At 43.3% G+C, this 24,738-nt stretch overlaps 4 protein-coding genes across 4 annotated transcripts in view; all 4 read left to right on the top strand.

The window, feature by feature from the left end:
- The first annotated feature begins 5,303 nt into the window (after positions 1-5,303).
- Positions 5,304-11,022, top strand: LOC135801934 (mediator of DNA damage checkpoint protein 1-like). Its single transcript, XM_065315465.1, has 3 exons — positions 5,304-7,612; positions 7,676-7,774; positions 7,829-11,022. Exons 1-3 carry the CDS (start codon positions 7,589-7,591, stop codon positions 10,949-10,951), a joined length of 3,246 nt encoding a protein of 1,081 aa, XP_065171537.1. The 5' UTR covers positions 5,304-7,588; the 3' UTR covers positions 10,952-11,022.
- Positions 11,023-11,030: 8 nt separating this feature from the next.
- Positions 11,031-14,404, top strand: LOC135801935 (mediator of DNA damage checkpoint protein 1-like). The gene has a single exon (XM_065315467.1). The coding sequence runs from the start codon at positions 11,077-11,079 to the stop codon at positions 14,224-14,226; it is 3,150 nt and encodes a 1,049-aa protein (XP_065171539.1). The 5' UTR covers positions 11,031-11,076; the 3' UTR covers positions 14,227-14,404.
- Positions 14,405-14,575: 171 nt separating this feature from the next.
- Positions 14,576-17,905, top strand: LOC135801998 (intraflagellar transport protein 52 homolog). The gene is given in 10 exon segments (XM_065315541.1): positions 14,576-14,688; positions 14,750-14,871; positions 14,940-15,154; positions 15,486-15,633; positions 15,635-15,681; positions 15,771-15,925; positions 15,990-16,134; positions 16,191-16,294; positions 16,512-17,549; positions 17,620-17,905. Coding segments are annotated over 9 exon segments (1,254 nt in total). The 5' UTR covers positions 14,576-14,673; the 3' UTR covers positions 16,815-17,549; positions 17,620-17,905.
- A 2,142-nt stretch (positions 17,906-20,047) lies between these two features.
- Positions 20,048-24,738, top strand: part of LOC135801951 (nucleolar protein 4-like) — a 40,406-nt gene continuing 35,715 nt past the window's right edge. The window contains exon 1 of the mRNA XM_065315487.1: positions 20,048-20,544. Within this exon, the coding sequence (XP_065171559.1) occupies positions 20,074-20,544 (471 nt within the window). The 5' untranslated portion in view covers positions 20,048-20,073. The remainder of the gene's footprint in view (positions 20,545-24,738) is intronic.

Raw genomic sequence — 24,738 nt, 5'->3', positions numbered from 1 at the left:
GAGTATAAGCTAAGTAAAGCTAAGTAAACACTATAAGCCATGGCAGGTCAATGCAGTATTTGTCAAGCCAGTAGGTGTGCTGATGAGACTCTAATGGTCGAAATAGCTATCCACATCAGGCTTGACAAATACTTGCATTGACTTGCAATGGTTTAGTAAAAATATCGTTTTGGCGATATTGTGAGGGTATAGCGTACAGTAAGTGTTTACTTAGCTTTACTTAGCTAATCCCAAATTATTTAAGGTTTCTTTGCTATCAAGTATATTAATATCTGCATTAGCGTGTACCAACAAATTGTAAAAATTATTGTTGAGTTTGGCGCTCTTCCACTGGTGGCGCTGTACAGCCCACGCCAAGTCGCTTAGTGGCTTCCCAGCCACTTTGTGTTCTGTTAGTAAGTCAGTTAGGTTCGTTACTTTGTCGGGGGTAGTGCTTTATGTAAAACTAAGCAACATGGGCCCAGTGTAAAAACGACTGGCTGCGTGTATTTTTAAAAAATTGTGTGTTGTGGACATAAGAACGGTTTACTCAGACTTCTGGTATTATTCTTGTGCCTTACGAAGTCACATCGTGCTCGGAGAGTGTCGGTGTGTTCGATATTGTGTCTGGAGCTGGGCCATGCCCGAATTCGAGGACGCATGCAAAGGAAGCTAAGAAATGGCGGAATCACTGGAAATTTGGGACACAATTAAATCATTATACGAGGCAAAAATGGAGACAAATAAATATTTGTTGGGTCGGGTTTTGCATGCGCTAACGGTCAGCGAGAATCAGTCGGTTATTGTGCAGAACTGTCGATAATCGTGTCGATAAACTTGTAAATGATTTTCCATCAAGATTTAGTTCTATCCGAGAACAACACTATCTCTTAGCGGCATCAGACCAACTGCTAAACTTCGAAAAACTGCGGAAACAGTTACTTCTTCTGGAAGCAACACGCACTGGCTGTGAAGTACGCCAAGATCACGATATAGGTGATGCTCTCTACTCAAAATTAGATTTGAGGGAAGATGGACAAAAAGGTGGAAAAGCAAAGAAACGCACAGTGCGCTGTTTCAAGTGCAAGAAGGTTGGCCACTATGCGGACAAGTGTCCAATTCGCTGAAATGATCTGGCGCAGTCGAATCAAGCTTCGGGAGTTGACTCGTCACGGGGTGCAACGTTGATGTTAGCGCATGCAGATTCTGTAAATGCAGTGTGCAACTCTTCGGTTAGAGATAGCACATGGATTGGCGATAGCGGAGCTACGCATCACAAGATGTTTGAACGTGCGTTGTTTATTTCGTTTCAAGAACTGAAGGATGGGCAATTTTGTGTCAGAGTTGGAAACGAAGACAGTATTTATGCGAAGGGTTGGGGCGATATTGAAGTGGTTTCGAAATCAGGTGGCCTGGTATTGCTATACTTTAGATGTGCTTTACATTCCAATGCTGGGTCAAAGTCTTTTGTCGTTGGGTGCTGCAACGAAGATGAAAGTAGATATCGGATTCCCGGAAGATTCGTTGATCATGCAACAGAATGGAAAAACGATCGCGACGGGGCATCGGCAGGCAAACAACTTGTACGAAATTGACTTCGTTCAAGTGGATGCAAGTGCCCATCTTGCCGAACAACTAGCAACCCTTCAAGTGTGGCATAACCGTCTGGGTCACGTAAATTACGGTTCTGTCTGGGAGTTTGTCAAAGGTTCGGCTCGTCATCGGTATGATGGCAACAAAGTCAACGACCAGTGGGAGCAAAGCGGAGGAGTTCGGTGAAATTTGTGGGCAAAACAAATGCAGAAGCCGTTTGACGAAAATGAGCAACGGACAATATATCCTGGTGAGTTAATTTATTTTGACATTTGCGGTCCTATGCCTTGCAGATCATTCGGTGGTGCAATCGTGATGACAGTCTTTGTTGGTGATTATTCGGTTACGGTTTTTGTAAAGCCATTAAAATCAAAGGCTGAGATTGTTGCTGCAGTGCAAGATGTGTTTGCAGAATTTAAAGCAACTGGGCACGAGGTAAGACGTATGAGGTCTGATAATGCCTGCCAATTTAAGAGTGGTGAGATGCAGAAGATTATGCGACACCACATAATCAGCATTAAAGTTGACCACAACAATTGGGTCAAGTCGAAAGACAGAATCGAACCATTGTTGAGATGAGTTGCGCCATTATAAACGGCGCCGGGCTTCCTCAAAGTCTATGGGCGGAAGCACACTGTGGGCATGAAGTCACATCACCGATGGGGGGTTTTTCTGTTTATGTCAGCGACTTACGTCGTGGTCATTCGTCTCCTAAAAAACAACACACACTCGTGTTCCGGCATTCGTTATAAACCGTTCACAATTAAATAAAAGTAGTAAAAGTTGTATCCAAAACGCCTTAATTTGAAATTTTTTCTACCAAAACTATTTTGCAAAACTAGAACAGTGAAATAAAGTAAAATGAATGAGAGTGATAATGAAGTTGATGGAGTTGAAGAAAGCGCGACAGCGGAAATTGAGCATATTAACACCATACCCGATAAAGTTCTGGAGAGCAGCGTCAGCAAAGCAAGAATTAATAAACAGCGAGAGAACGAGCCATCAATGAGTTTTCAGTCCGAACAATTCCTGCACTATCAGCCACAGCAACAAGAAGTGATTGACCGACTTTTCAAGTTGTTGAAGAGTCAAACAAACAATATCAACCAGCCGATTGCTTCAGATTTACTTGTAAGTAAACTGCCTTATTTTAAACTGTGAGTGAAGTGTGTTCCTTTGCGCGGTGGTGTTATAATTAATAGAGTCCACCGGTTGTAGTAAAATGATATAAGTTTCTATTAACAAAAAGACACTATGTTAAAATATGCACAAGTTAACGAAATGTCTGTTGTTGGTAAACTGGCTTAACTGAGTGTTGTGATTCGCGCGGTCGATCGGGATAAACTGTCTTGAGCGGTCGATCATGATAAACTGTCTTATGCGCCGATGTTAGATGAACTGTGTTGATGAACTGTTTTACTTCCTTCTCTGATCTCCCATCTTAAGAAACTTCTCGTAGGGGTACTGAGTAAGGGTAGAAGAGTTTGGATGTTGGGAATATTTGGGATTGAAGATTCCCACGATTAAGACTCCTACGATTAAGCAGTAAAGAGATAAAGTGAAGTACTTGAAGATATGACTGGAAAGTTATCGATTTTGGGAATATTGGAATATGTGTTGGAATATGTGAAAATTCCCACAAAACTAACTAGATACAACCCTGATGATTCACCATACAGCATGAAAGAGTGGCTAGATATCGCATGTAATTATATAGATCGATATATTGTGAATGATGAAGACATGATAATAAAAGTATACGAATCTCCAATGAACTGGCTGATAACAACAAGAAAAGGAAAATCTTGGGGAACAATTGGGTTTCCCATAGCACATTATTATTACTGGTCAGCAAACTACTCTGAACTGAGTTAGAGTAGAAGGTTGAAAACAAAAGATGGTCCGAGGACAAACCAAGAGAAGGAAAGCCGTGTAAGGTTGCGTATATGACCATGCACCAACAACATGCAGAACACCCTGTGGGCGTGTCAGGGACTTGCAAGTTTGTATTTTAAGTACAAAAGAATAGGCGAAGTAGAACTGCAAGTTTCTTAAAGATTTCAAGGACGAATTTGTTTTTAAATTTCTATATTAATACTATACTAACAGGCAACGGCCATACCACGTTGAATTCTCGTTCGAACCCTCAAGTGGTACGGACGTGTTAAGCTTCGCTCGCCACGCGTTCAAGGTCGTACTCAGGCCAGCCCTCGCTGTGGACAGTGTTTGAGTGAATATCTAAAAGTGAACATTAAGACTAAAAAACAAGTACGAACGTTACAATGCGCCACGGAGACTCGTGTCCCAAATACGAAAGAAACGAAAAACATAGTGAGTAAAAACATTGTGACAATGGTGAATGAAAAATTAGTGAAAATTGCCAAGATGGCTATCGACGAACCGGATCCAGAAGAAGGATCTAGCCGAGCTCTAAAGCGGAAACTTTCGACTGTCGAAACCGCAACATGTGACCCAGCAACTATTCAAAGACTTCAGGAACAATTAACAACTTACAGTGTGGGAACTCAAAATCAATTCGACGTTCTAAGCGTCGATGATGAGGAAGTTGAAAAGATGGATAAAGCAACAGAAAATCACCAAAAGAAAAAGGTAATACCGCCACCCATAGTGATACGCTCGAAACCAAAATCATACACTGAATTCATCAATATTATCATTGGCGTAATTGGCCAAAACAATTTCACAATAAAAACGAAAAATGAGCGTACTTTAGTCTTCTGTAAAGTAGAATCAGACAGACTAAAGTTAATACAATATCTTCAAGACGCCAAATTGAGCTACCACTCATTTACTCCAAAAAATGAAAGAAAATCGGCAAGAGTAATCTATGACCTAGAGACAGACTCAAGCACGGATGAGCTGCTTGCAGAATTAAAAATCGAGCTCAATATTGACAGAATATCTCGATTGAAAAACACCAGAGCACCAATTTACTTAGTAATTTTTAATGAAAACTACGCTATTAAAAAGCTAAACAAAGAACATTGCCTCTTGGGGCATACACGAATCAAATGGGCGCCATAGAAATCAAATCGAGAAATACGGCAATGTAAAAGGTGTCAAGAATGGGGCCATGCAACCACGAATTGTAATAGCGCATTCGCATGCCTCAAGTGTGGGGAAAACCATGCAACATACCTGTGCACCAAAAGCAGAGACGAACCTGCAAAATGCGTGAACTGCGGTGGGGACCACAGCAAATTCCACGAAATGTGAAGTTTACGAGACAGCTCTCCAAAGAAGACGTGAACAGAGAGAAAAGCCAGAGGAAATGCCAGCAACATTGCAGATGAGGCGAGAGCTACCCTTACCAGATGTGCAAGATCAACGAGGCTTTTCCAACGACAGCCGCCGACCTATACCTTCAACATCTACTGCGGCGCACGACACCAGCTACTTCAACACAACAAAGCTACGCGAACGCAATAAAGGAGCCGCACTCATACAGAGGCAGCCATGTACCATCCAGCACGACTAACACGGCGATACAGCGGGTAAATTAGACGAATACAATCAGTGGCCGGGCAGAAATCAAAATATTACACAGATTAGTAGATGTTGCAGCAATATGCTCTCTTTTGGTTAGGAGCTAAATCCAAAAACTACTACGCCTCGCTAAGACAATGCAAGAAAAATTTGAAATTTTCATACTTTTACGTCAAACATAAATGGACCATAAGCTCATAATCTATCATTGGAACACCAAACGGTATCCTAGGAAAACTAACAGAATTAAAACACTTTTTAAAGAACAATAATGTGCAAATTATGGCAATTAACGAGACAAAAATTAATAAAAGCCATAAAAGGAATTACCGCATAATTAGAAAAGATCGCGACTCTCATGGTGGGGGAATTGCGATTCTAATCAGGAATGACATTACACACATGGACTCACCTGACAATAGACTAAGTCATCTAGAATTAATACAAATTCAAATTTGCAATGACATCGTTCTGACAGCATGGTACAATCCCCCTAATCAAGTAATCAAACCCCAAGACCTTGACATCATTTTGCATGACCCCTAGAAACATATAATTGTTGGAGGTCTTAACGCAAAAAGTATGCTTTGGAATTGCCCAAATTCTAACCAAAATGGCCGAATCCTAGAAAATTACATTAATAATAACAACGCTTGCATTCTCTACCCTGACCAACCAACCCACTTTCCATCCGACGGACAACAACCCTCAACACTAGACCTTGCAATAACAAAAAACATAACATGTGACATTGATATTTTAAATGACCTAAATTCCGATCATCTTCCAATAAAACTTACATTAGGCTCATACAAGAGTAGCATTTCGTTTGTAAGTAGGTGGGACTATAACCACGCAAATTGGGCTAATTTCCGTAGAGTCCTAAATGAAATCACAATTTTACTAACTTCTATTAGGTACATCAATAAAACAGCTAGAAACCGAAGTGCTGCTTTTAACAGAGCGCATCCAATCCACTATGAGAACCTCAATCAAACGAAAACAAGTACATAAATTCAAATCTGATAGACTACCACCGGAAATTATTAACAAAATCAAAGCACGGAACTACACTCGTAGACAATTTCAAAAGTATAGAAATCCACGTGACTATGAATTATTCAGACAACTAAATACAGAAATTAAAGATGCAATCACACAAGATACAAACTCACATTGGTCAGATCTTTTAGGCTCCCTAAAAACAGCCAACAATTCCTTTTGGCGAGTCGTTAAGTCGACCAAACCAAAAGCGGCAGGCGTGGCACCATTGAAAATAAATCTAACATCTTCACATGCACATAATGACAAAGACAAGGCCGAAATACTAGCTGACCAATACGCATCAGTATGCGCGGCAGACCCGACTCTGACAAAAGAACAACAAAACGTGACGGAACAGGTAAACAACTTCGTGGCGGCCAATCGCAAGGTATCGAAATAAACCGAAACCACGCCAAACGCAATAAAACAAATTATCAAAAAACTGCCCGCGACAAAAGCTCCAGGACCAAAACCTTCCAAAGAAAGTAATTGTACACATAGCACTTATTATCAATGCTGCGTTTAGACTGCACCATTTTCCCAGCATGTGGAAAATTGCCGAAGTGATCCCTTTCCTAAAACCCAATAAAAACAAACATGATCCTGGTAGTTACCGACCAATTAGCTTATTGAACACGCTAGGTAAACTAACTGAACACATTATTCACAATAAACTCGACCAACTACTCTCAAAGAATGATAGTCTTAATAAAGAACAATTTGGTTTCCGTAAAGGACATGCAACGACTCACCAAATATCGCGAATTGTGACAGATATAAAGCTTTCGACACAGTTTGGCTGGACGGGCTTATATTTAAAATGATACAACTAAAATTACCCACAGACCTAATACTACTGATCAATTCATACCTTAAGAATAGAAAACTGTATGTTAAAATTAACGAAGTCCAGTCGACAGAACGAACAATACAAGCAGGTGTGCCACAAGGCTCAATACTTGGACCAAAATTATTTTTGAGCTTTGCAATCCTGATTTTTTCAAGAATGGTGGAATGAAAACGCTCTATCGGTGAATTTGATCTGGGATTGTAATTTGTAGTAAAATGTAAATCAATTTTGAAAAGCTTGCAATATTCCTGAAACACACTATTATACAAAAGAATATGATTATTGACTAAAACTATTTAAAATATATCTTAAATAATTGAGTAATAATTAATATTGCACAAGTCTTGATCGTTTTCTTAACAAAATAAAGACTAAAAACAATAAATAAAAACAAAATTAAACACTGGAATTGTTGCGACCTCTGTCAGATCAACTCCAAAACAAAGCAGCAGCACTGCGTCACATTTTTCTCAACCAGTCGCGAAGTCACTGCCAGTACGAAGGCCACAAACAATAATTTGTAATTAAACTAAAATGGTGAAACCAATTTAAAATAACATACGAAATATACTATAATCATTTGTTAATGGATTTTATTTACATCACCGTAACAAGATGAATCATTCACGGCGAACAAGAGTAAGTGCGCATTGATAATTATGAAAATCCGTTAAAATAACCTTACATAAATTTAAATTCTAGCGGGGAATTCTCCAAATCGGAAACAAAAACATCTTCATCTACGAGGGCATAAATATTGTTGGACGAAGCAAGCACGCAGTAGTAATTTTAAAAGACCTAGTGAGTAAATAAATATTTAGGCATGTTATTATCTTCTAAAGCTGGATATTTTAGGTTGCAAGTCAACAACATGCTATCTTTACTATTATCAATGATGCCCACTATATCTCTGATGTTAACTCCACAAATGGCACTAAACTTAATGGTACCAACCTATCACCATTTCAAATGTATCTGCTGGAAGAAGGCAGTGAAATTGAATTCACTCCACAATTTATTGGAAAGTACAAGAAGATACATGATAAAAATTCATCACAAATATATACTCCACAATATGAGTCTCAAAATACACAGAGAGAGGAAGGTTTTTATGAAGCCAGCACACAAGTGGAAATGGTTGACAAAACAAAAGCTATGTTCAGTGATGACATGGATGATGACTTATCAAAGATGGTCATTGATACACAAATGATTAATGATTCCATGATTGGGAAGAATAAACCTGCAGCTCCAGAGGAAAGTATAGATGAAGCTGAAACCCAGTTGATGGTAACTGTTCCAAGTATCAATGAGGCACCCGCACAAGTGGTCACTAAGAGATGTTCTGTTGTAAGTGCCATTGTGGATTCTCAATTTTTTGCTGGAAATACTCAACATGTTGAAATTGCAATGGAACCATCTGGTGATAAGTTAGATCTGAATGGTGGTGCCCCAAATTCTATTGATGAGGAATCCACAAATATTCCTATTAATGAAATAGGTCTTGAAACATCAACTACTCTGCCATCATTACCTTTGACTAATGTTCCGGAAAATGAAATAACAGAAGAAATTGTAAAAGCAGAATCAGCTAAGATTTTACCCGAATCTGATGATGAAGGTGTTGTTAAACAGAAAGGTAGGTCTAGCGTGCGGAGAAGTCGATTCATCATCAGTGATTCTGAAGACAGTGCTGGCGAGGAAGTAGAAACTAAGATCCCAGAACCTAAAACTATAGAGAATTCTGTGATATCCGATTGCGAAGATTCATTTATAACAAGAAAATCGATTGGTAACGCAAGTCTTGATTACATACCAGCCACTCAGGATGCTTCATTTTCACGGACTAGTGATCAGGAATTATGTGAATCCGGTGATATTTCTGCTTTGCAAATAAGTACAACAGAAAAAGATGAATCAGTTATAAACGACAGCGATACAGAATCAGTTGATTTTATTGCTCCAACTCAACCAATTTGTAAACGAACTCGATCGTCAGTTGGCTTAAATTCGTCCGATTTAATACCTGCCACTCAAGATGTGTGCGATGATGTGGATTTTGATTCCCCCACACAACCATTAGATGCTGCTGCACTTTGTACAGAACAAGAAAAAGATGATATTGATTTTGAGGCCCCAACGCAGCCTATCATACAACCAGTTAAAACGGTTCCAGTGCCACACGTAGAAGAAGAAACTGATTTTGAATCTCCCACTCAACCGATAATGCGCAATGATAATGATATTGTTATTAATGAACCACATCCAGTTATGAAAAGAGTTCAAGAAATTGAAAGTCAACTGGAAGTCTGGTTTGAAACGCAAAATGTCACCCTATCCACGGCAGATGGCTCAAGACCAACAAATCCTTTGGCAAGTTTAATCGAAACATGTTCAACTCAAGATGTTATCAGCAGTTTAACTGGAGGTGGAACAAAACGCTCAAGTGATGAATTCGACGTTAATGGCCGATCAAAACGACTTAAAACTTCAGCAACGCCAAAAGCGAACTCAACAAGCAAACTGAAAAGTATTGACACACCTGAAGTAGATAATAGTCGAAAATCCTCCATCAAAGAAATTGATGTAACAAATGTTGATGCGAATAGAAATAAGTCGATTTTAGACTTTTTCGGGAAAGCAAGTTCTACCATGATTGATAGTACCATAAATGGCAAAGTATCTTCTAAGTTGTCTATGATTAAGAAGCATATTGCCACGGATGTGCTAGATGAAAGTGAACATTCGGTATCGAATGTTGAGGTTGAATGTTTGGCAGACACAATTCCAATGGTAGCTATGGATAACACTGATATTTCGAAACATTCCCAGATAGTAGTAGATCAGACATTGACAGGGGATAAGACATTAGACACTACTGCAGCGAGGAAAAAAAAGCGGAAGTTTCTGGATGAAGAAACTATGTGTTCCATGCCCACCCCGGAACCTGTTAAGACGATCGATCTTACGGACGGCGATAAAAATAAAATTGAATCGGAGGAAGCTCCAAAGGCATGTATTAAAAAAACAAAAACCACGGCAAAAGCAAACACCACAAAGAGAAACACGCGACAAACTCGCGGTAGTGTCAGATTCGAAGAAAGTTCTGATGATTCGGATGAAGAGTGTAAAGTTGTTACAAAGAAAACAAGGGGTAGGCCACCAACAAACGTTCGTGCAAGCACCCGTGCTAAGAAGAGTGTTAATTACAAGGAAAAGGATAATTCTTCAGATAGTGAGAAGGAGGACAAACGTATAATTATAACAGTTCCAGAGAAACAAATTAAACTCGTGATTACTGATGAGGAGGACTTCAAGAAGAAAGATATTAAATCTAATATTAAGAAAGTGAGTCGATCTTCGAAAATTAAAGGGGAAGTAACTATGTCACCAGAGCGGGGCAAACGAGTTACGAAACCGAAGGTTATTTTCACGAGGTTGGATGATCCAAAACTTAAGCAAATTGTTCGGTCCCTAGGTGGTTCAATTGTGAAGAAAATTGCCCAAAGCACTGTTCTGGTTACGAAGAAAGTGCAATGTTCGTTGAAACTATTGTCCGCAATTGGTAGATCAATACCAATCTGTTCTCCCGAGTGGTTGATGGAGTGTAAGAAAGCGCACGCTTTTCTAGATCCGTGGGACTACCTAATTAAAGATCCTGATGCTGAGAAAATGTGGAAGTTCAAAATTGGACACACGTTGGAAATGAGTAAGCGCTCCAAGATATTTGCGGGCATTCAATTTTTGTTAGTTACTACTCTATCGGCGGATCTAATCAAAGGTGGAATTGAGGCAAATGGCGGCAAAGTGGTCACTCGCAAACCAGCAAACGACAATTTTATTGTTGTCGGTGATGCTGCTCACCAATCCAAGTATGCAACCTACTTGAAAAGTAAAGTGAAGGTTGTATCGGCAGAAGCGATTCTTGCTGGGATTTTAAGACAGGAAATCGCGTTCGATGAGTTCGCATTGAGTTAAATGGATGGATCTATTTTATATTATAACGTTATTGTATATGTATTTGTTATAAAAATATCTTTGATTATATTAAAGATAATGATAATGGGAATAATAGTAATGTTTCTGTAGGTTTAAAGGCAGGTATGACTCAGTCTACTTTAGAGTTGCTCAAGGAATTTGCTAAATCAACAAAGGAAAAAAGTATAACTGGAGCAAAATCTGATGAAGAAGTGCTTGAGGAATCGGAGATTTTACCTAATGATGGATATGGCAGTGATGAATCTATTGATTTCTTAGCAGGAATGGGTAATTCTACTTTAGAAACTATTAACGCATATGCTAGAATACTAAATGAAAGAAACAAAATCGAAAATTCTGAAAAAGAAGCAATTGCGGAATCAGCTAAGATTTTACCCGAATCTGATGATGAAGGCATTGTTAAACAGAAAGTTAGGTCTAGCGTGCGGAGAAGTCGATTCATCATCAGTGATTCTGAAGACAGTGCTGGAGAGGAAGTAGAAACTAAGATCACAGAACCTAAAACTATAGAGAATTCTGTGCTATCAGATTGTGAGGATTCATTTGTAGCAAGAAAATCGATTGGTAACGCAAGTCTTGATTACATACCAGCCACTCAGGATGCTTCATTTTCACGGCCTAGTGATGTTGCTTACAAGTTAGGATTAAGTCGTGTTCAGGAATTATGTGAATCCGGTGATATTTCTGCTTTGCAAATAAGTACAACAGAAAAAGATGAATCAGTTATAAACGACAGCACTGTAGGAGAAAAGGATAATATGCCAAATGAATCTCTACATGATACACCCAGGAAATCATTTGATAATGAATCTCAAGAATTTGTTGTACAAAAGGTCAATTCTAATGTTGTTCGCGATACAGAATCAACTGACTTTCTTGTCCCAACTCAACCAATTTGTAAACGAACTCGGTCGTCAGTTGGCTTAAATTCGTCCGATTTAATACCTGCCACTCAAGATGTGTGCGATGATGTTGATTTTGACGCTCCCACACAGCCTATACTTAAAACTAAGCCAGGTGTGGTTCAAAATGGTATGGTTGATGAAGATGTAGATTTTTCGGCACCTACTCAACCAATTATTGCTTCTGAATGTAATGCGTTGACTTTTGATAACGAGAGTGAAGTATTTTGCATGCCTACTCAACCTGTTGCGGAATTTGCAAAGTCAAAAAAAGGATCACGAAATTCGGGTAATACCAGCAAACTTACTCAATCAGAGAATTTTGATTTTGATGCACCAACTCAGAAAGTGTGTGATAACGTTTTTAACGCTGAAACGCAGAACTTGAATGATGATGATTTTGATGCCCCCACACAACCATTAGAAGCTCCTGCACTTTGTGCAGAACAAGAAAAAGATGATATTGATTTTGAGGCCCCAACGCAGCCTATAATACAAGCAGCTAAAACGGTTCCAGTGCCACACATAGAAGAAGAAACTGATTTTGAATCTCCCACTCAACCGATAATGCGCAATGATAATGATAGCGTCATTAGTGAACCACATCCAGTTATGAAAAGAGTTCAAGAAATTGAAAGTCAACTGGAAGTCTTGTTTGAAACGCAAAATGTTACCCTATCGACGGCGGATAGCTCAAGGCCAACAAATCCTTTAGCAAGTTTAATAGAAACATGTTCCACTCAAGATGTTATCAGTAGTTTAACTGGAGGAGGAACAAAACGCTCAAGTGATGAATTCGACGTTAATGGCCAATCAAAACGAGCTAAAACTTCGGAGACTCCAAAAGCGAAAACAACAAGCAAACTGAAAAGTATTGATACGCCTGAAGTAGATAATAGTCGAAAATCCACTATCAAAGAAATGGATGTAACAAATTTGGAAACGAATAGAAATAAGTCGATTTTAGACTTTTTCGGGAAAGCAAGTTCTACCATGATTGAAAATAGCGTAAACGGCAAAGTATCTTCCAAGTTGTCTATGATTAAGAAGCAAATTGCAACTGATGTGCTAGATGAAAGTGAACATTCGGTATCTAATGTTGAGGTTGAATGTTTGGCAGACACAATCCCAATGGTAGCAATGGAGCACATTGATATTTCGAAAGATTCCAAAACAGTGGAAGATCAGACATTGGCAGGGGATAAGACATTCGACACTACTGCAGCGAGGAAAAAAAAGCGGAAGTTACTGGATGAAGAAACTATGTGCTCCATGCCCACCCCGGAACCTGTTAAGACGATCGATCTTACGGACGACGATAAAAAGGAAATTAAATCGACGGAAACTCCAAAGGCATGTATTAAAAAAACAAAAGCCACGGCGAAAACTAACACCACTAAAAGAAATACGCGGCAAACACGCGGTAGTGTCAGATTCGAAGAAAGTTCTGATGATTCGGATGAAGAGTGTAAAGTTGTTACAAAGAAAACAAGGGGTAGGCCACCAACAAACGTTCGTGCAAGTACCCGTGCTAAGAAGAGTGTTAATTACAAGGAAAATCACGAGAAATCTAAATCAACTCGTAGTCACCAGAATAATTCTTCAGATAGTGAGAAGGAGGACAAACGAATAATTATAACTGTTCCAGAGAAACAAATTAAACTCGTGATTACTGATGAGGAAGACTTAAAGAAGAAAGAAATTAAATCTGATATTAAGAAAGTGAGTCGATCTTCGAAAATTAAAGAGGAAGTAACTATGTCACCAGAGCGGAGCAAACGAGTTACGAAACCGAAGGTTATTTTCACGATGTTGGATGATCCAAAACTTAAGCAAATTGTTCGGTCCCTAGGTGGTTCAATTGTGGAGAAAATTGCCCAAAGCACTGTTCTGGTTACGGAGAAAGTGCAACGTACGTTGAAACTATTGTCTGCAATTGGTAGATCAATACCAATCTGCTCTCCAGAGTGGTTGATGGAGTGTAAGAAAGCGCACGCTTTCCTAGATCCGTGGGACTACCTAATTAAAGATCCTGATGCTGAGAAAATGTGGAAGTTCAAAATTGGACAGACATTGGAAATGAGTAAGCGCTCCAAGATATTCGCGGGCATTCAATTTTTGTTAGTTACTACTTTATCGGTGGATGTAATCAAAGGTGGAATTGAGGCAAATGGCGGCAAAGTGGTCACTCGCAAACCAGCAAACGACAATTTTATTGTTGTCGGTGATGCTGCGCACCAATCCAAGTATGCAACCTACTTGAAAAGTAAAGTGAAGGTTGTATCGGCAGAAGCGATTCTTGTTGGGATTTTAAGACAGGAAATCGCGTTCGATGAGTTCGCATTGAGTTAAATGGATGGATCTATTTTATATTATAACGTTATTGTATATGTATTTGTTATAAAAATATCTTTGATTATATTAAGGATTGTGTGCCCAAATTGGAACCTAATTTAATGTGCTTCTGTGCATTACTGAATTATTACATTTTATATTTTATACAAATAAATATTTATTTTGTAGCTTCAAACCAGTTGTCTGTAAGGTAAAGCCGTCGAACTGTATGGAAGAAGCAAATAGTTGTTAAGTGGAGCTGTTTCTCGTTAGATGTCGCTACCTTGAACTAAGATAATCTCGATTTATTGATTTTTATAGTATGACACCTGCATTAATAAAATGCAACTAATTTCGTTGCGCTGGTGACAAGATTTAAACATTACAAACAAACATCTATTGTATTTGCGTCGCCACATCAACAACATCGCATAGGTTGTGTATTCTACTTGTTTTCTTATCAAAATGCCACCTTTAGAAGTAAGTTTATAAACATTAAACATATAATTACGAACTTTAAAGCTCACTTATTTCAATTAAGGACACGGGAAACACCGAAAAGAAAACAATCATATTTAACGCGTCGCGCAATGAGCTCTTCAAGCTGAACGAGAACTACAAGACGTTCCATCGCAAAGTGAAAATCTTCTGGAAGCTGACGGTGTAATTATTTACCGTGCGCACGAATGATTTATCGTTTTAACGTTGCTTTCGGGCGCTGTGCGTTGCAGGAACAAGGAAGAAATATCGTCGCAGTTATTAAAGAATTGCTCACTGCTAATATTGCCGGGGCCGCAAGGGCAATTCGAGGAGAGCGAAATTAATGCGATGCGCGGTTATTTGCGCGAGGGCGGGCGGATGTTGGTACTTCTTGCTGAGAGCAGTCAGGACGACACCGGTAACATCAACATCCTTCTGGAAGAATACGGCATCTACGTGAATATGGGTTGGTTATTGTATTTCCAACTGCAATCCTTCAAAATCGAGTTCGAAACGAAGACATAAGGACAGCGTGCATGGTTCCAGACATCAACAAATGGGTACAGGATAGAAGAGAAGAGTGGAATCAACACATAAGTAGAATGGACCGAACTAGAGTCGTCAAGATAGCCAGAGACAGATCTCCAATAGGCAGAAGATCCCTTGGCCGACCGAGGAAGAGGTGGTCAGATGTGGTGACGCACTGAAGTTAAACAGGCAAAAGTGCCTAACAAAGAAGAAGAAGAAGAAGAAGAAGAAGAACTGCAATCGGTTAATTTAAACACGTCACGTTTCAGATTCACTAATTCGCACGCACTACTACAAGTATTTCCATCCGAAGGAGTGCTACATCGCCGACGCGACGGTGAACACGGCGCTCTACGCGAACAAGTCGGAAAATCTGAATCTGATTTATCCGCACGGCGCCACGATGAATGTGAATAAGCCCAGTTGATAGGCCGTTGGGGGCCGTATATTTCAATCAGAATGGCGGTAAGTGCTGCAAATCCACCCGAAGTGAGCATCAGTCGTGCAGTCGGGTGAAAGCGAGAGTTCAGTCTGTTTCAAGTTTTATATTTTAGGCGGCAGACTGGTCGCGGTCGGCTCCGGCCACATGTTCATCGACAAGTACATCGACCAAGAGAAGAACGATAAATTCAGGGAGTTACTCTTCGAGTTCCTAATGAGGACCGACGCAGACGTCCGGATGTCCACGATGGATCATGATGATTTAGACGTCAGAGAAATATTATTCTTTGCTTTAAAATTATAATTAATCGATTGTTTAATTATCTGTCTAGGCTTTGGATCATCACATTGTACCGGATACAGGGGAACTTGCCAATCGGCCAAAACTTTGTCTAACTGATGCGATAACTCATTCGGTATCTTTGGATTACAACAAGTTGTTTGATCATAAAACGTATTCAATGAATACAAATTTGGGTAAAAACTTAATTATTGCGTATATTTTGCAATTATTTTGTGTTGTTTTTGTTTAGTTCCGGATGCTTTGAAACTCTTCGAACGATTAGGTGTGAAACATCAACCGCTGAAAGTGATAAGTCCTAACTTTGAAGCACCACTGCCGCCATTACAAGCCGCCGTATGTATGAATTCAGGGTTGTCATAATATTTTTTCTGATATTCGCATATATCAAAAGTTGCGACACAATTGTTGTACAATAATATCAATAACAGCAAATTACGTTTGAAATTCACGTAAATTAGGATAAAATTTGATGTATGGTTAATTTTTGCAAGCACGTTCCTGAACAGCAATTTCCGGCAATTTTTCCTTAAATGGAAACCACTTTTTCCAGGTGTTCCCACCATCGTTCCGGGAATTACCACCGCCGCCGCTCGAGCTCTTCGATTTGGACGAGGCGTTCAGCTCGGTGTTCTCGAAACTCGCGCAATTTACCAATAAATATTTGATGTCATCCGCCCAGCAGCATCCGGGCAGTATTGGCGGTGCACCGCCAACGGAGAAAGAACTCGACTTCTACATAAAAGAATGCTCGAACATTGTGCGTCTCGATGGGGATTACTCTGACCCCAAGCAGATTTTATACACACTGGGTGTACACTGCGCACAATTCAAGAGCATCGACACCATCAAATAGATTTACCTACATATTTGCAAAAAAGGGGCACAAAGTTTAATATTTCTAAGTCAACCGGAACGAGCGCGGCAGTTGGTTGCACTTTGCACTTGTTACGTTAAAGTCGGCAAGAACAAGTTCTTACGAATTATTTGTATTTGAATGGCGTAATAATAGAAAAGAGGTGACGGCATAAAGAGGGTAATTTTTTTTAGGTATAGGGTGCAAGGGTGGGGTCTACAAGTGCGAATGTAGTATAGATGGAGGGTTGAGATAAAACACGTAACACACCCTTATTACAGAAGGTGGTTAATATTGCACATGATATTTACAAAAATAACACAACTATACTTCTAACGAAGATAATTATCCTAATTAGTAGTAACAATTGTGTTCGTTGTATGGTTGTTTTAGTTAGCGCTGTAATTAGCAGTCGACTGATTAAGGAAAGAGCGAAACGCAGTTGAAATTATCTCCGACGCGTTAGAAACGTTCATCATGTCGTCTTTCCTGATGTGGCGATGTTGAAAACCTAGGAGCAGATCAAGAGCCGTCGGCCGGCGGGCGCGCCGCCATACAACAAGAATAAAACCTGTTGAATGAAACCGTTAAAGCGTTTCGACTGTTTCGAGATCCATTTAAAGCGCGGATTCTGCACTCGCCCCGCATGCAGTAGTGTGGACCAGTATCGCCGCACCAGTACTGACCTCTTGAACCGCGAGCGCTCAACCCTTTTTCATCTGCACCCCTATACATGTATGCCTTGATTGCGCCTGTTTCATGCGTCCAGCATCCAGCCGTATACACTAACCTGTTTCAATTTCAGCTGACCACTGGCCAGCATACGGCGCATTCCCACACATACGCATTCAACTCACGATGGCGGTTAGGGAGTTGCACCCGCTAGCTGGATTCTGGCGACTGGACCCTGGTCAAGGAACGACCGCTGGACTTTTAAATTTTAAACGTCTCGCGCCGGAAGCCGGTTTCGTTAATTTTTAATACAGGTTCAAGATGCAAATGCAACGCGGTTGATATGAAATGCTGTAACCGTTAATTTTTTTTTTGTGTATGTGTGTGATAAATTTGTAGCCAGCAAGTAAGTTTGTTGTTTGCATTTTGAAGATGCAGAGTTGAGGTGAGGCGAAAACGCTAATTAGAAACGCTCTGTTAACATTGTCGGGTGCCGCGTTTGGTGCGCGACGGTTTTCATCCGCGCCCGCCTCCGCACCGTCCCCACGACGGTTCATTAAACGATCCAAGCCCGCGCGGCGAGCATTGCCGACACAGATTCCGGCGACGCGGACTTTCTCGTTGCGGCGTTGCGCCAACCGAGTGAAGATAATCGCCCATAGGAAAGATCTTCATTACCGAACCGCCGACCCGGCGTGCGGTTTTTTTTTCTTCTCATTCTTGCGTGCGATATTTGTCGGTGGCGCAGAATTTATTGAGTGGGTGGCGGCATTACGGTATAAATCATCCCTTACAGAGTACAGATATAAAATAAATATAAAATCCACTCTTAAACATTTAAAAAAATATCAAAACATGAAAATTTTAAAATTTTTGTGTAGAATTTTTGCTATTTGGTATTTTTTGAGTTTGATTGTATTATGAGCGCCAGTAGTAGAATGACCGCGCTGAAACATTAAAGAGCCCAAAGCATATACAACGCCGCTGGCGTTAGAACTGCTCGTTGGTTGGAAAGCGGGGGCTGTGAAACGCGCCCAACACACAATCACGCGCGCACGGCGCACAATAACAAAAAACGTCGTTGCCCCGTCGGCGCGCCCGCCGCTCGGACGCTGGTAACGGACCGGATATCAGAGTCCGTTAGCGGTTCGCGCATAGCGTATAATCAATGACCGTTACAGCGGCCGGCCGGCCAGATTAATTCACCGGAACTGGTCCAGCGGCATGAGCATGAGCAACATCATCCCGCATGCAGAAATCCCTCATATACGAAGCCAACCACGCACAACAAACGTACTCACTGCTTCCAGCGCGTACTAGATTTCAACGTGCGTAATAAAAATTCATATTTTTGCATTTTTAATTTTCATTTTTTTTTAAGCAATACTTCACGTTCCAACTGGATATCCATGAATGTGAATCATTTGATTGTTTTGGGTGTGTCCGTTGAAAAGAAACGCGCCCGCTCCCGGCAAATGAGTTAAAGAGACCGTTGTCCGTCCAGAGGACATGGATAAATAATTATATCCGGAGCGGGCGTACGAAAGGGTCCGGCACCGGTACAATTACCTAAGTGCCTGCGACATCCTGTACCATAAAGTCCTGCCCTCTCGCTTGTGTGTCTGTGTGAGTGTGTTTGCAAACGCGTGGGTCGGGCAGAGTGCCGGCGATGTCCTTTCATCCGTGCAGCGGCGCGTCGTGCATCGTGCATGTGCATATCATCATCTCACGGGCACGCCGCGTCGCGTGCATGCGAGCATGAAAGCGGCGACGGGTCGCCCACGCCGCGTTTACCTTTCTTCATTTCCCATATTAAACGCACGCGGCGAGCGAACGAACGAACGTTCGGACCGTAACGGGCCGCGCAGCGCCGACCGGCGTCGGATGTGCGCTCGCTGCCTCACTGTTCAAACACACCTTTATATTAATAAAGCAAATATGCTACGACCGCACACACGTTTGCGGCGCCCGTGGTCCAGCCTAGCGTAGCGTATAGGCAAAAAAAATAAAAATTCTATTCGCTCCACCGCGTGTCGACTGTTTCATGTGTCAATAATTGATCGCCGGGCGGCTGGAAAAAGGTTGTGCGTTTAGTTTTAGGTTTCAATGTTTTTTATTAATTAAACAGTTTGATAAAATTGTGTAAAGAACAGGTTGGTCGTGTAAAAGGCGCCCGTCGTGCGGGATCCCTGCACGGGACGTCGGCGTCGCACGAAAGAGGAACGGCTGGCGGCCGGCGGCGCGTGGAGGGTGTGGAGGGGATGCGGCAGCGAGTGCCGCTGTCCCGCGGAGGCACCTACCTCCGAGATCGACGCGTCAGTCGCTACCAGTACGGGACAGCCCGGCATCTCGACGTGCTCGCTGCTCGCCGTTCACAGCACGCACGCACGCTCGACACGAGAAACACGCGCGCACACCACACTCGCACCGAAAACTTTTTCCGCGCACGCGGCCCGAAACCAATTAAAAGTAGCGGGTAGCGTAGCGCGCGCGCGCTCGCCGCGTGTAAACAACAGGTGACTCTATTCCGCAAACGCCGGCGCCGATGCTCACCGACCGCGGATTGAGACGTGCAAAACTGTGTGACATGCTTGACACTAGCGGCAAGCCGCCCGCGACACCCGCGGGCAAGAAGGCGATGAAGCGTAAGGCTAGCGCCGGCATCGGCCGTCGATCCGAGCAGAACAATAACGTCAAGCGGGCGCACTTGTCAATCGATAGCAGAGATGAGATGTTTGCTGCCTATCAACCGTGGGTCATCCAAACGTACGGTGATCTCGCCAAGACCAAAACCATCACGCTGAAGAAGTACGCGCGAATATTGCGCACGCTGCGCGGTGACGAGATTATCAGCGCTGACAACAGCAAGTTTCGCTTCTGGGTGAAGGCGAAAGGCTTTCACATCGGCCGGCCGGCGGGATACGAGGCCAGGCCGGCGGACGCTATCGTCGGACGATATAGCGTTTGCGATGCCGACCGATGCATTCCGCCCGTCAGTGAGAAACTGCAAGGATCAGCCAAGGATCCACCACTTTACGTACCAAACGCACCGTTTAAGGTAAGAATATATGCAGTTTTTTTTTTTTCATTTAGAAACAAAAAACACGTTAGCATAGTTTGTTTTGGTGGAGGCACCAGGCACGTGTTGTGATAAACATGGAAATCTCAACGTCGGCGGCAAAGCCAATATTATTTTAATTTTGCCTCGAGTGTGCTGCCGTGCGCAGCGCGACGGGCGGCAAATCCTTTTAGGAAGCGCGTATAAATTTCAGCGTATCGAAAGCAAAGCGGCGCATCACAAAGAGGTGCGATATTTTGCTTACCCTCGTTCGGGTCGCCGCGAAACCCGGCACCGCCGCCACGATGGGCGCGTGCACAGTGTACAAAGTACGCGTCGAAATTTATTACTATGCCATTCTTACCCTCGGTGAGCAAAATGCACGGATTTATACTGCGTGCCTGCCACTAGAGCAGAGTATTGTTGCACGCAAACTGATACAGGTACAACTTAAAATTTATCCATTTAATCGCTTGAATCATCAAAACTATTTATTTACATTAAGTAAATAATACAAGTCGTGTCGAGTAATGCACCTATGCAATATGATAACTTGGATGGAACAGATTTCAATAATAGTTCTCAACTTGCGCGGCATCGCCAAAGCAGCGGAAGCGCGAACAGATAAATGCGCTTATTACTGAAGCGTGCTCACGCGACTAGCACGTATGCGCTCCTCATGTGCTCATACTCAATTCGGTATCTCCTGCTACGCTGCTCGTCGGTCGTCACAAAGAGACACACGCTGCTGTTTCTCCTGCCGCAGCCGCGTCGGATCGCAGATGCGGGCTGGCAGGCGGGCCTCTGTGTGTGACTAAAAGGAAAGAGGCGCGTTGCGCTGCCGCCGGCTGATGACTGTAGACTTTGTCACCCACACCAGCGACGCAACACCGCACGCGGCACGACGATGACATCGTCGTCCCCCATTGCGCCCCAGCAAAGCATAGCGCGCGCGGTAGCGGAGGCAGCGATGCTTTCTGCCACTTAACCGTCTCTCCCTTGTGCCGGGCGCGGTGCGGATGAAGAAAGCGAAGCGAGAGCGCCTGGGAGTACTGCTTCCATAGCTTCTACAGCTTCCACTTCAATTTGATTCCCCCATATATCGATTTATTCAAGGTAGTCGCATTTCGAGGCACGACCGAATTAAAAGCCGAAAGCGAAAATCGTAAAAGAAAACACTATCGATGTGTGTTGACATTTTTGTAGTGTGTTAAATGGCTGAATTTACACCCTTTGAATTTTAATAATTTCTGGTGTGGTTGGCGTGTTTTCGGATGATGCGCGCGCTCGTGAAAAATATCGCAACAACGGCATAAAATTCATATTTACATTATATCGCTTTTCCGCCTGCCGGCGCTCGCGTGGCGCAGCAAATTTCTCCCTAAAGCGGCGCAAAATGCCAATACTGTGTGCGACCACAATTATTACGTCATCCGAGGCGTAATCGGTGTGCATGTGCGCGCGTGGGCCACGCTCCGCACTGAGACGGATTTACGCTCTTCGGCGCGAGCGTGTGTGTGGTCATACACGCGGCAATTAAACCCGCAGCGGCGTTCAGATTGCGCGTATAACGCACGCAGCCGGTCGGACCATCGCGGGCCATCGTTTATATTCTTTATAAAGATAAACACGACGACGACGCGGCGTTTGCCGTTTCCACCTGTGATGGGTCGGCCGGGTCTTTGTCGCAATAGTGCGCGGGATTCTCTTGGGTCTCGAAACTTCTAAGCACCTGTTTGACTTTACTTTTAATGGTCTCGGGGACGTGTGCGCTCCGGTGAGAATTGCGCCGATATCGCAAGCGCCGCACACCAATTATTTAATTTTTATTGCAAAACTTTTCGATTTTATTTTGTTTCTCATATATTTTATGCAACAGAACGAAACTATTTTCGGTGGCGGTAATAAATCTGCAATTGATACGATTTAATGCAAAACGTCGGAACAAAGAAACTAGAGCGCACAACACTGGCGGCGGATTACGGGCGAGCACAAAATTTGAATATCGAAGCTAAATTGCTCTCGGTGTCCGTGGCGCACGAACGCGCGGAGGGTTCGCCCCGAGTGCGCGACGCCCGCACTCCGCTTTCCGGCTGAGGGCGGCGGAGGGTTAGGTCGAGCGCTGCCGGCGGTGGGTGGCTTGTCGGTAGTAAGTGCCGCGCGTCGGCACGGGAAAAGCGAAAACCGACCCCGTTTTCGCTACCTACTCACGCACACACGCCCGCCGTCACTCGAAGTTTTGCAAGCAGCAGTAGCAGCGGCGGCGAATGCTCTGATGTATATCTGTATATACGACGGTGGCGGCAGCAACGGAGGCGGCGTTACCTTTTCCGACAATAACTCCGCGCTGCCGAGATATTCCGCTCCAGCCGGCAACGCGGCAAAAATGGAATTACGTTACACATTAAAATGTATTAATCATACGCTTTGATGAAACGAGCGCCGCCGCCGCCGCCACCGAGTTCGGCGCCCGGGCCTTGTCTGGCAAAGGCGGCGCGCGTGGTTTCTTAACTCCTTTTGTTTGCGGCGAGACTGGAAAACCGGATAGAGAATTCTGCGCCAAATATCATCAAGCGCACACAGTTCTGGAAACTAGAATAATGTCTGTGTTTATTTTTTTCCGTTCGGATTTTATCCGCGCCGAAATGCAGAACTAATGACGCATCAAGTAAAGAAGCGAAACTAAGCCCAAGTTAATCTAGATTGGTGGCGGTTTGCCATGCGGTTTCTGAAACTCTGGGTGTTAATAGCCGAGGACGCACAAGTGACAGGCATGGTGGTAGCAGTGGCGGCAGCAACGGCAGCGTTAATACAGTGCGGGTGACAGATCGATGTTCATATAAATGGCCCCGTCGGATGTGGAGCTCAGCCCGCCCGGTGGTGGTGCGTTGGCCTCGTTATCGGCTTCTCGAGCGTCGTCTTGGTTAATCACCCGTGTGCACCGCTTTCCGTTCGCTGCTACATCGATAGTTTGGGAAAGAAAAATAATTTCTCAACTTAACATATTCTTCTTCAGATATTCCTCCGCGTGCAATAAGGTAGCCGACGTAATAAGGCCGATTATTACCCTCGGTTTGCAGCTGTATTTGTCGAAAAGCGAGGAATCGGAATACGTGATAATCAAGTGTTATATCAGCCTACGGTGTACTCCGTATGCGGCACACATAAAGCAAGCGAGTGCGCGCCGTCAGAGATGGAAGCATCAGTAAGCATTCCGCATCTGGAATCCGCACTATCTTTTCATAAAGTCGCGGTGCGATGGCGGCGGCAGGCGGTGTAGCCTGGTGTGAGTGTACGAAGCGAGCGTCTGGCGGCGGGCGACGTCAGCGTCGAAGCGCAAATCCCCCTTTTCGACGAGCGCGCGGCACAAACATCCAACTGTGTGGGTGAGCGCGAGGCGGGCGCGATTCTTGTGTGCGTCGTGTACGTGTCGGGGCGCCGTCGCCGTCATTTCATGAATGAGAGCGCCTAAAGCCTCGGGCGCCGATACGCGCCGCGGCTTCCGCCCGTAATCTCCGAAAGCTGCGCGGCGAGCAGCGGCACGGAGCCGGGGAGCCCTTCGCGCGTCGTTCCGAGGCGGTTACAACGCGACTCGCGCTCGACGCCAGTTAACGCTCGTTACGGGCGACGACTAACGGGAACAGACTGCCGGTGTCGGTGCCGCTTCGAACGATACACGTGCCCATAAACCCACTATACTTATCGATTTCTTTCCTCTGCGCTCGATGAACAACTTTTTTTTTTGCGGTCCTTGATAAACGACGGCCGACATTGCCGCCAGTCGGGGGCTATCATCCCGAGAGATGAAATAGTCGGCGCGCGATAACTGATCTGGCTATCAGAACACGTAGCGTGCGGAGGTCTTCTCGGGTACTGTTGAGTGTTTGCCCACTCGAAATCGTTCTTCCAACAACAATTTCCGACCATCTACAATTCCACACGCTGCGCTAGCCATCGGTCTTGTTAGCATTGCCGACAGATGCGACGGCACTTGATCGAAGACGTAGTTTTATTCGCGAGCCGGCAACGATTTTATTATCAATTCCTAGGCGAGCGCTTCCGACGCATTAAAATACACTTTCCGTGTACGCGCGTACAGGAACTCATTTCGTATACGAAAATGAGATTAATGTATTCGCGTAGCGGCAGCGAGTTGTGTCTTTCGGGGCCGGATGCGCGAGACGCCTGCGATTT

Source organism: Atheta coriaria, unplaced genomic scaffold (assembly GCF_025399875.1).
Source record: "Atheta coriaria isolate IRGN ID8LTWV9N9 unplaced genomic scaffold, Caltech_Dcor_3.1 hic_scaffold_14_pilon, whole genome shotgun sequence".
Classification (NCBI taxonomy): domain Eukaryota; kingdom Metazoa; phylum Arthropoda; class Insecta; order Coleoptera; family Staphylinidae; genus Dalotia; species Dalotia coriaria.
Note: the sequence above shows the minus strand (reverse complement) of the source record. Positions and strands in the feature narration are given on the sequence as shown.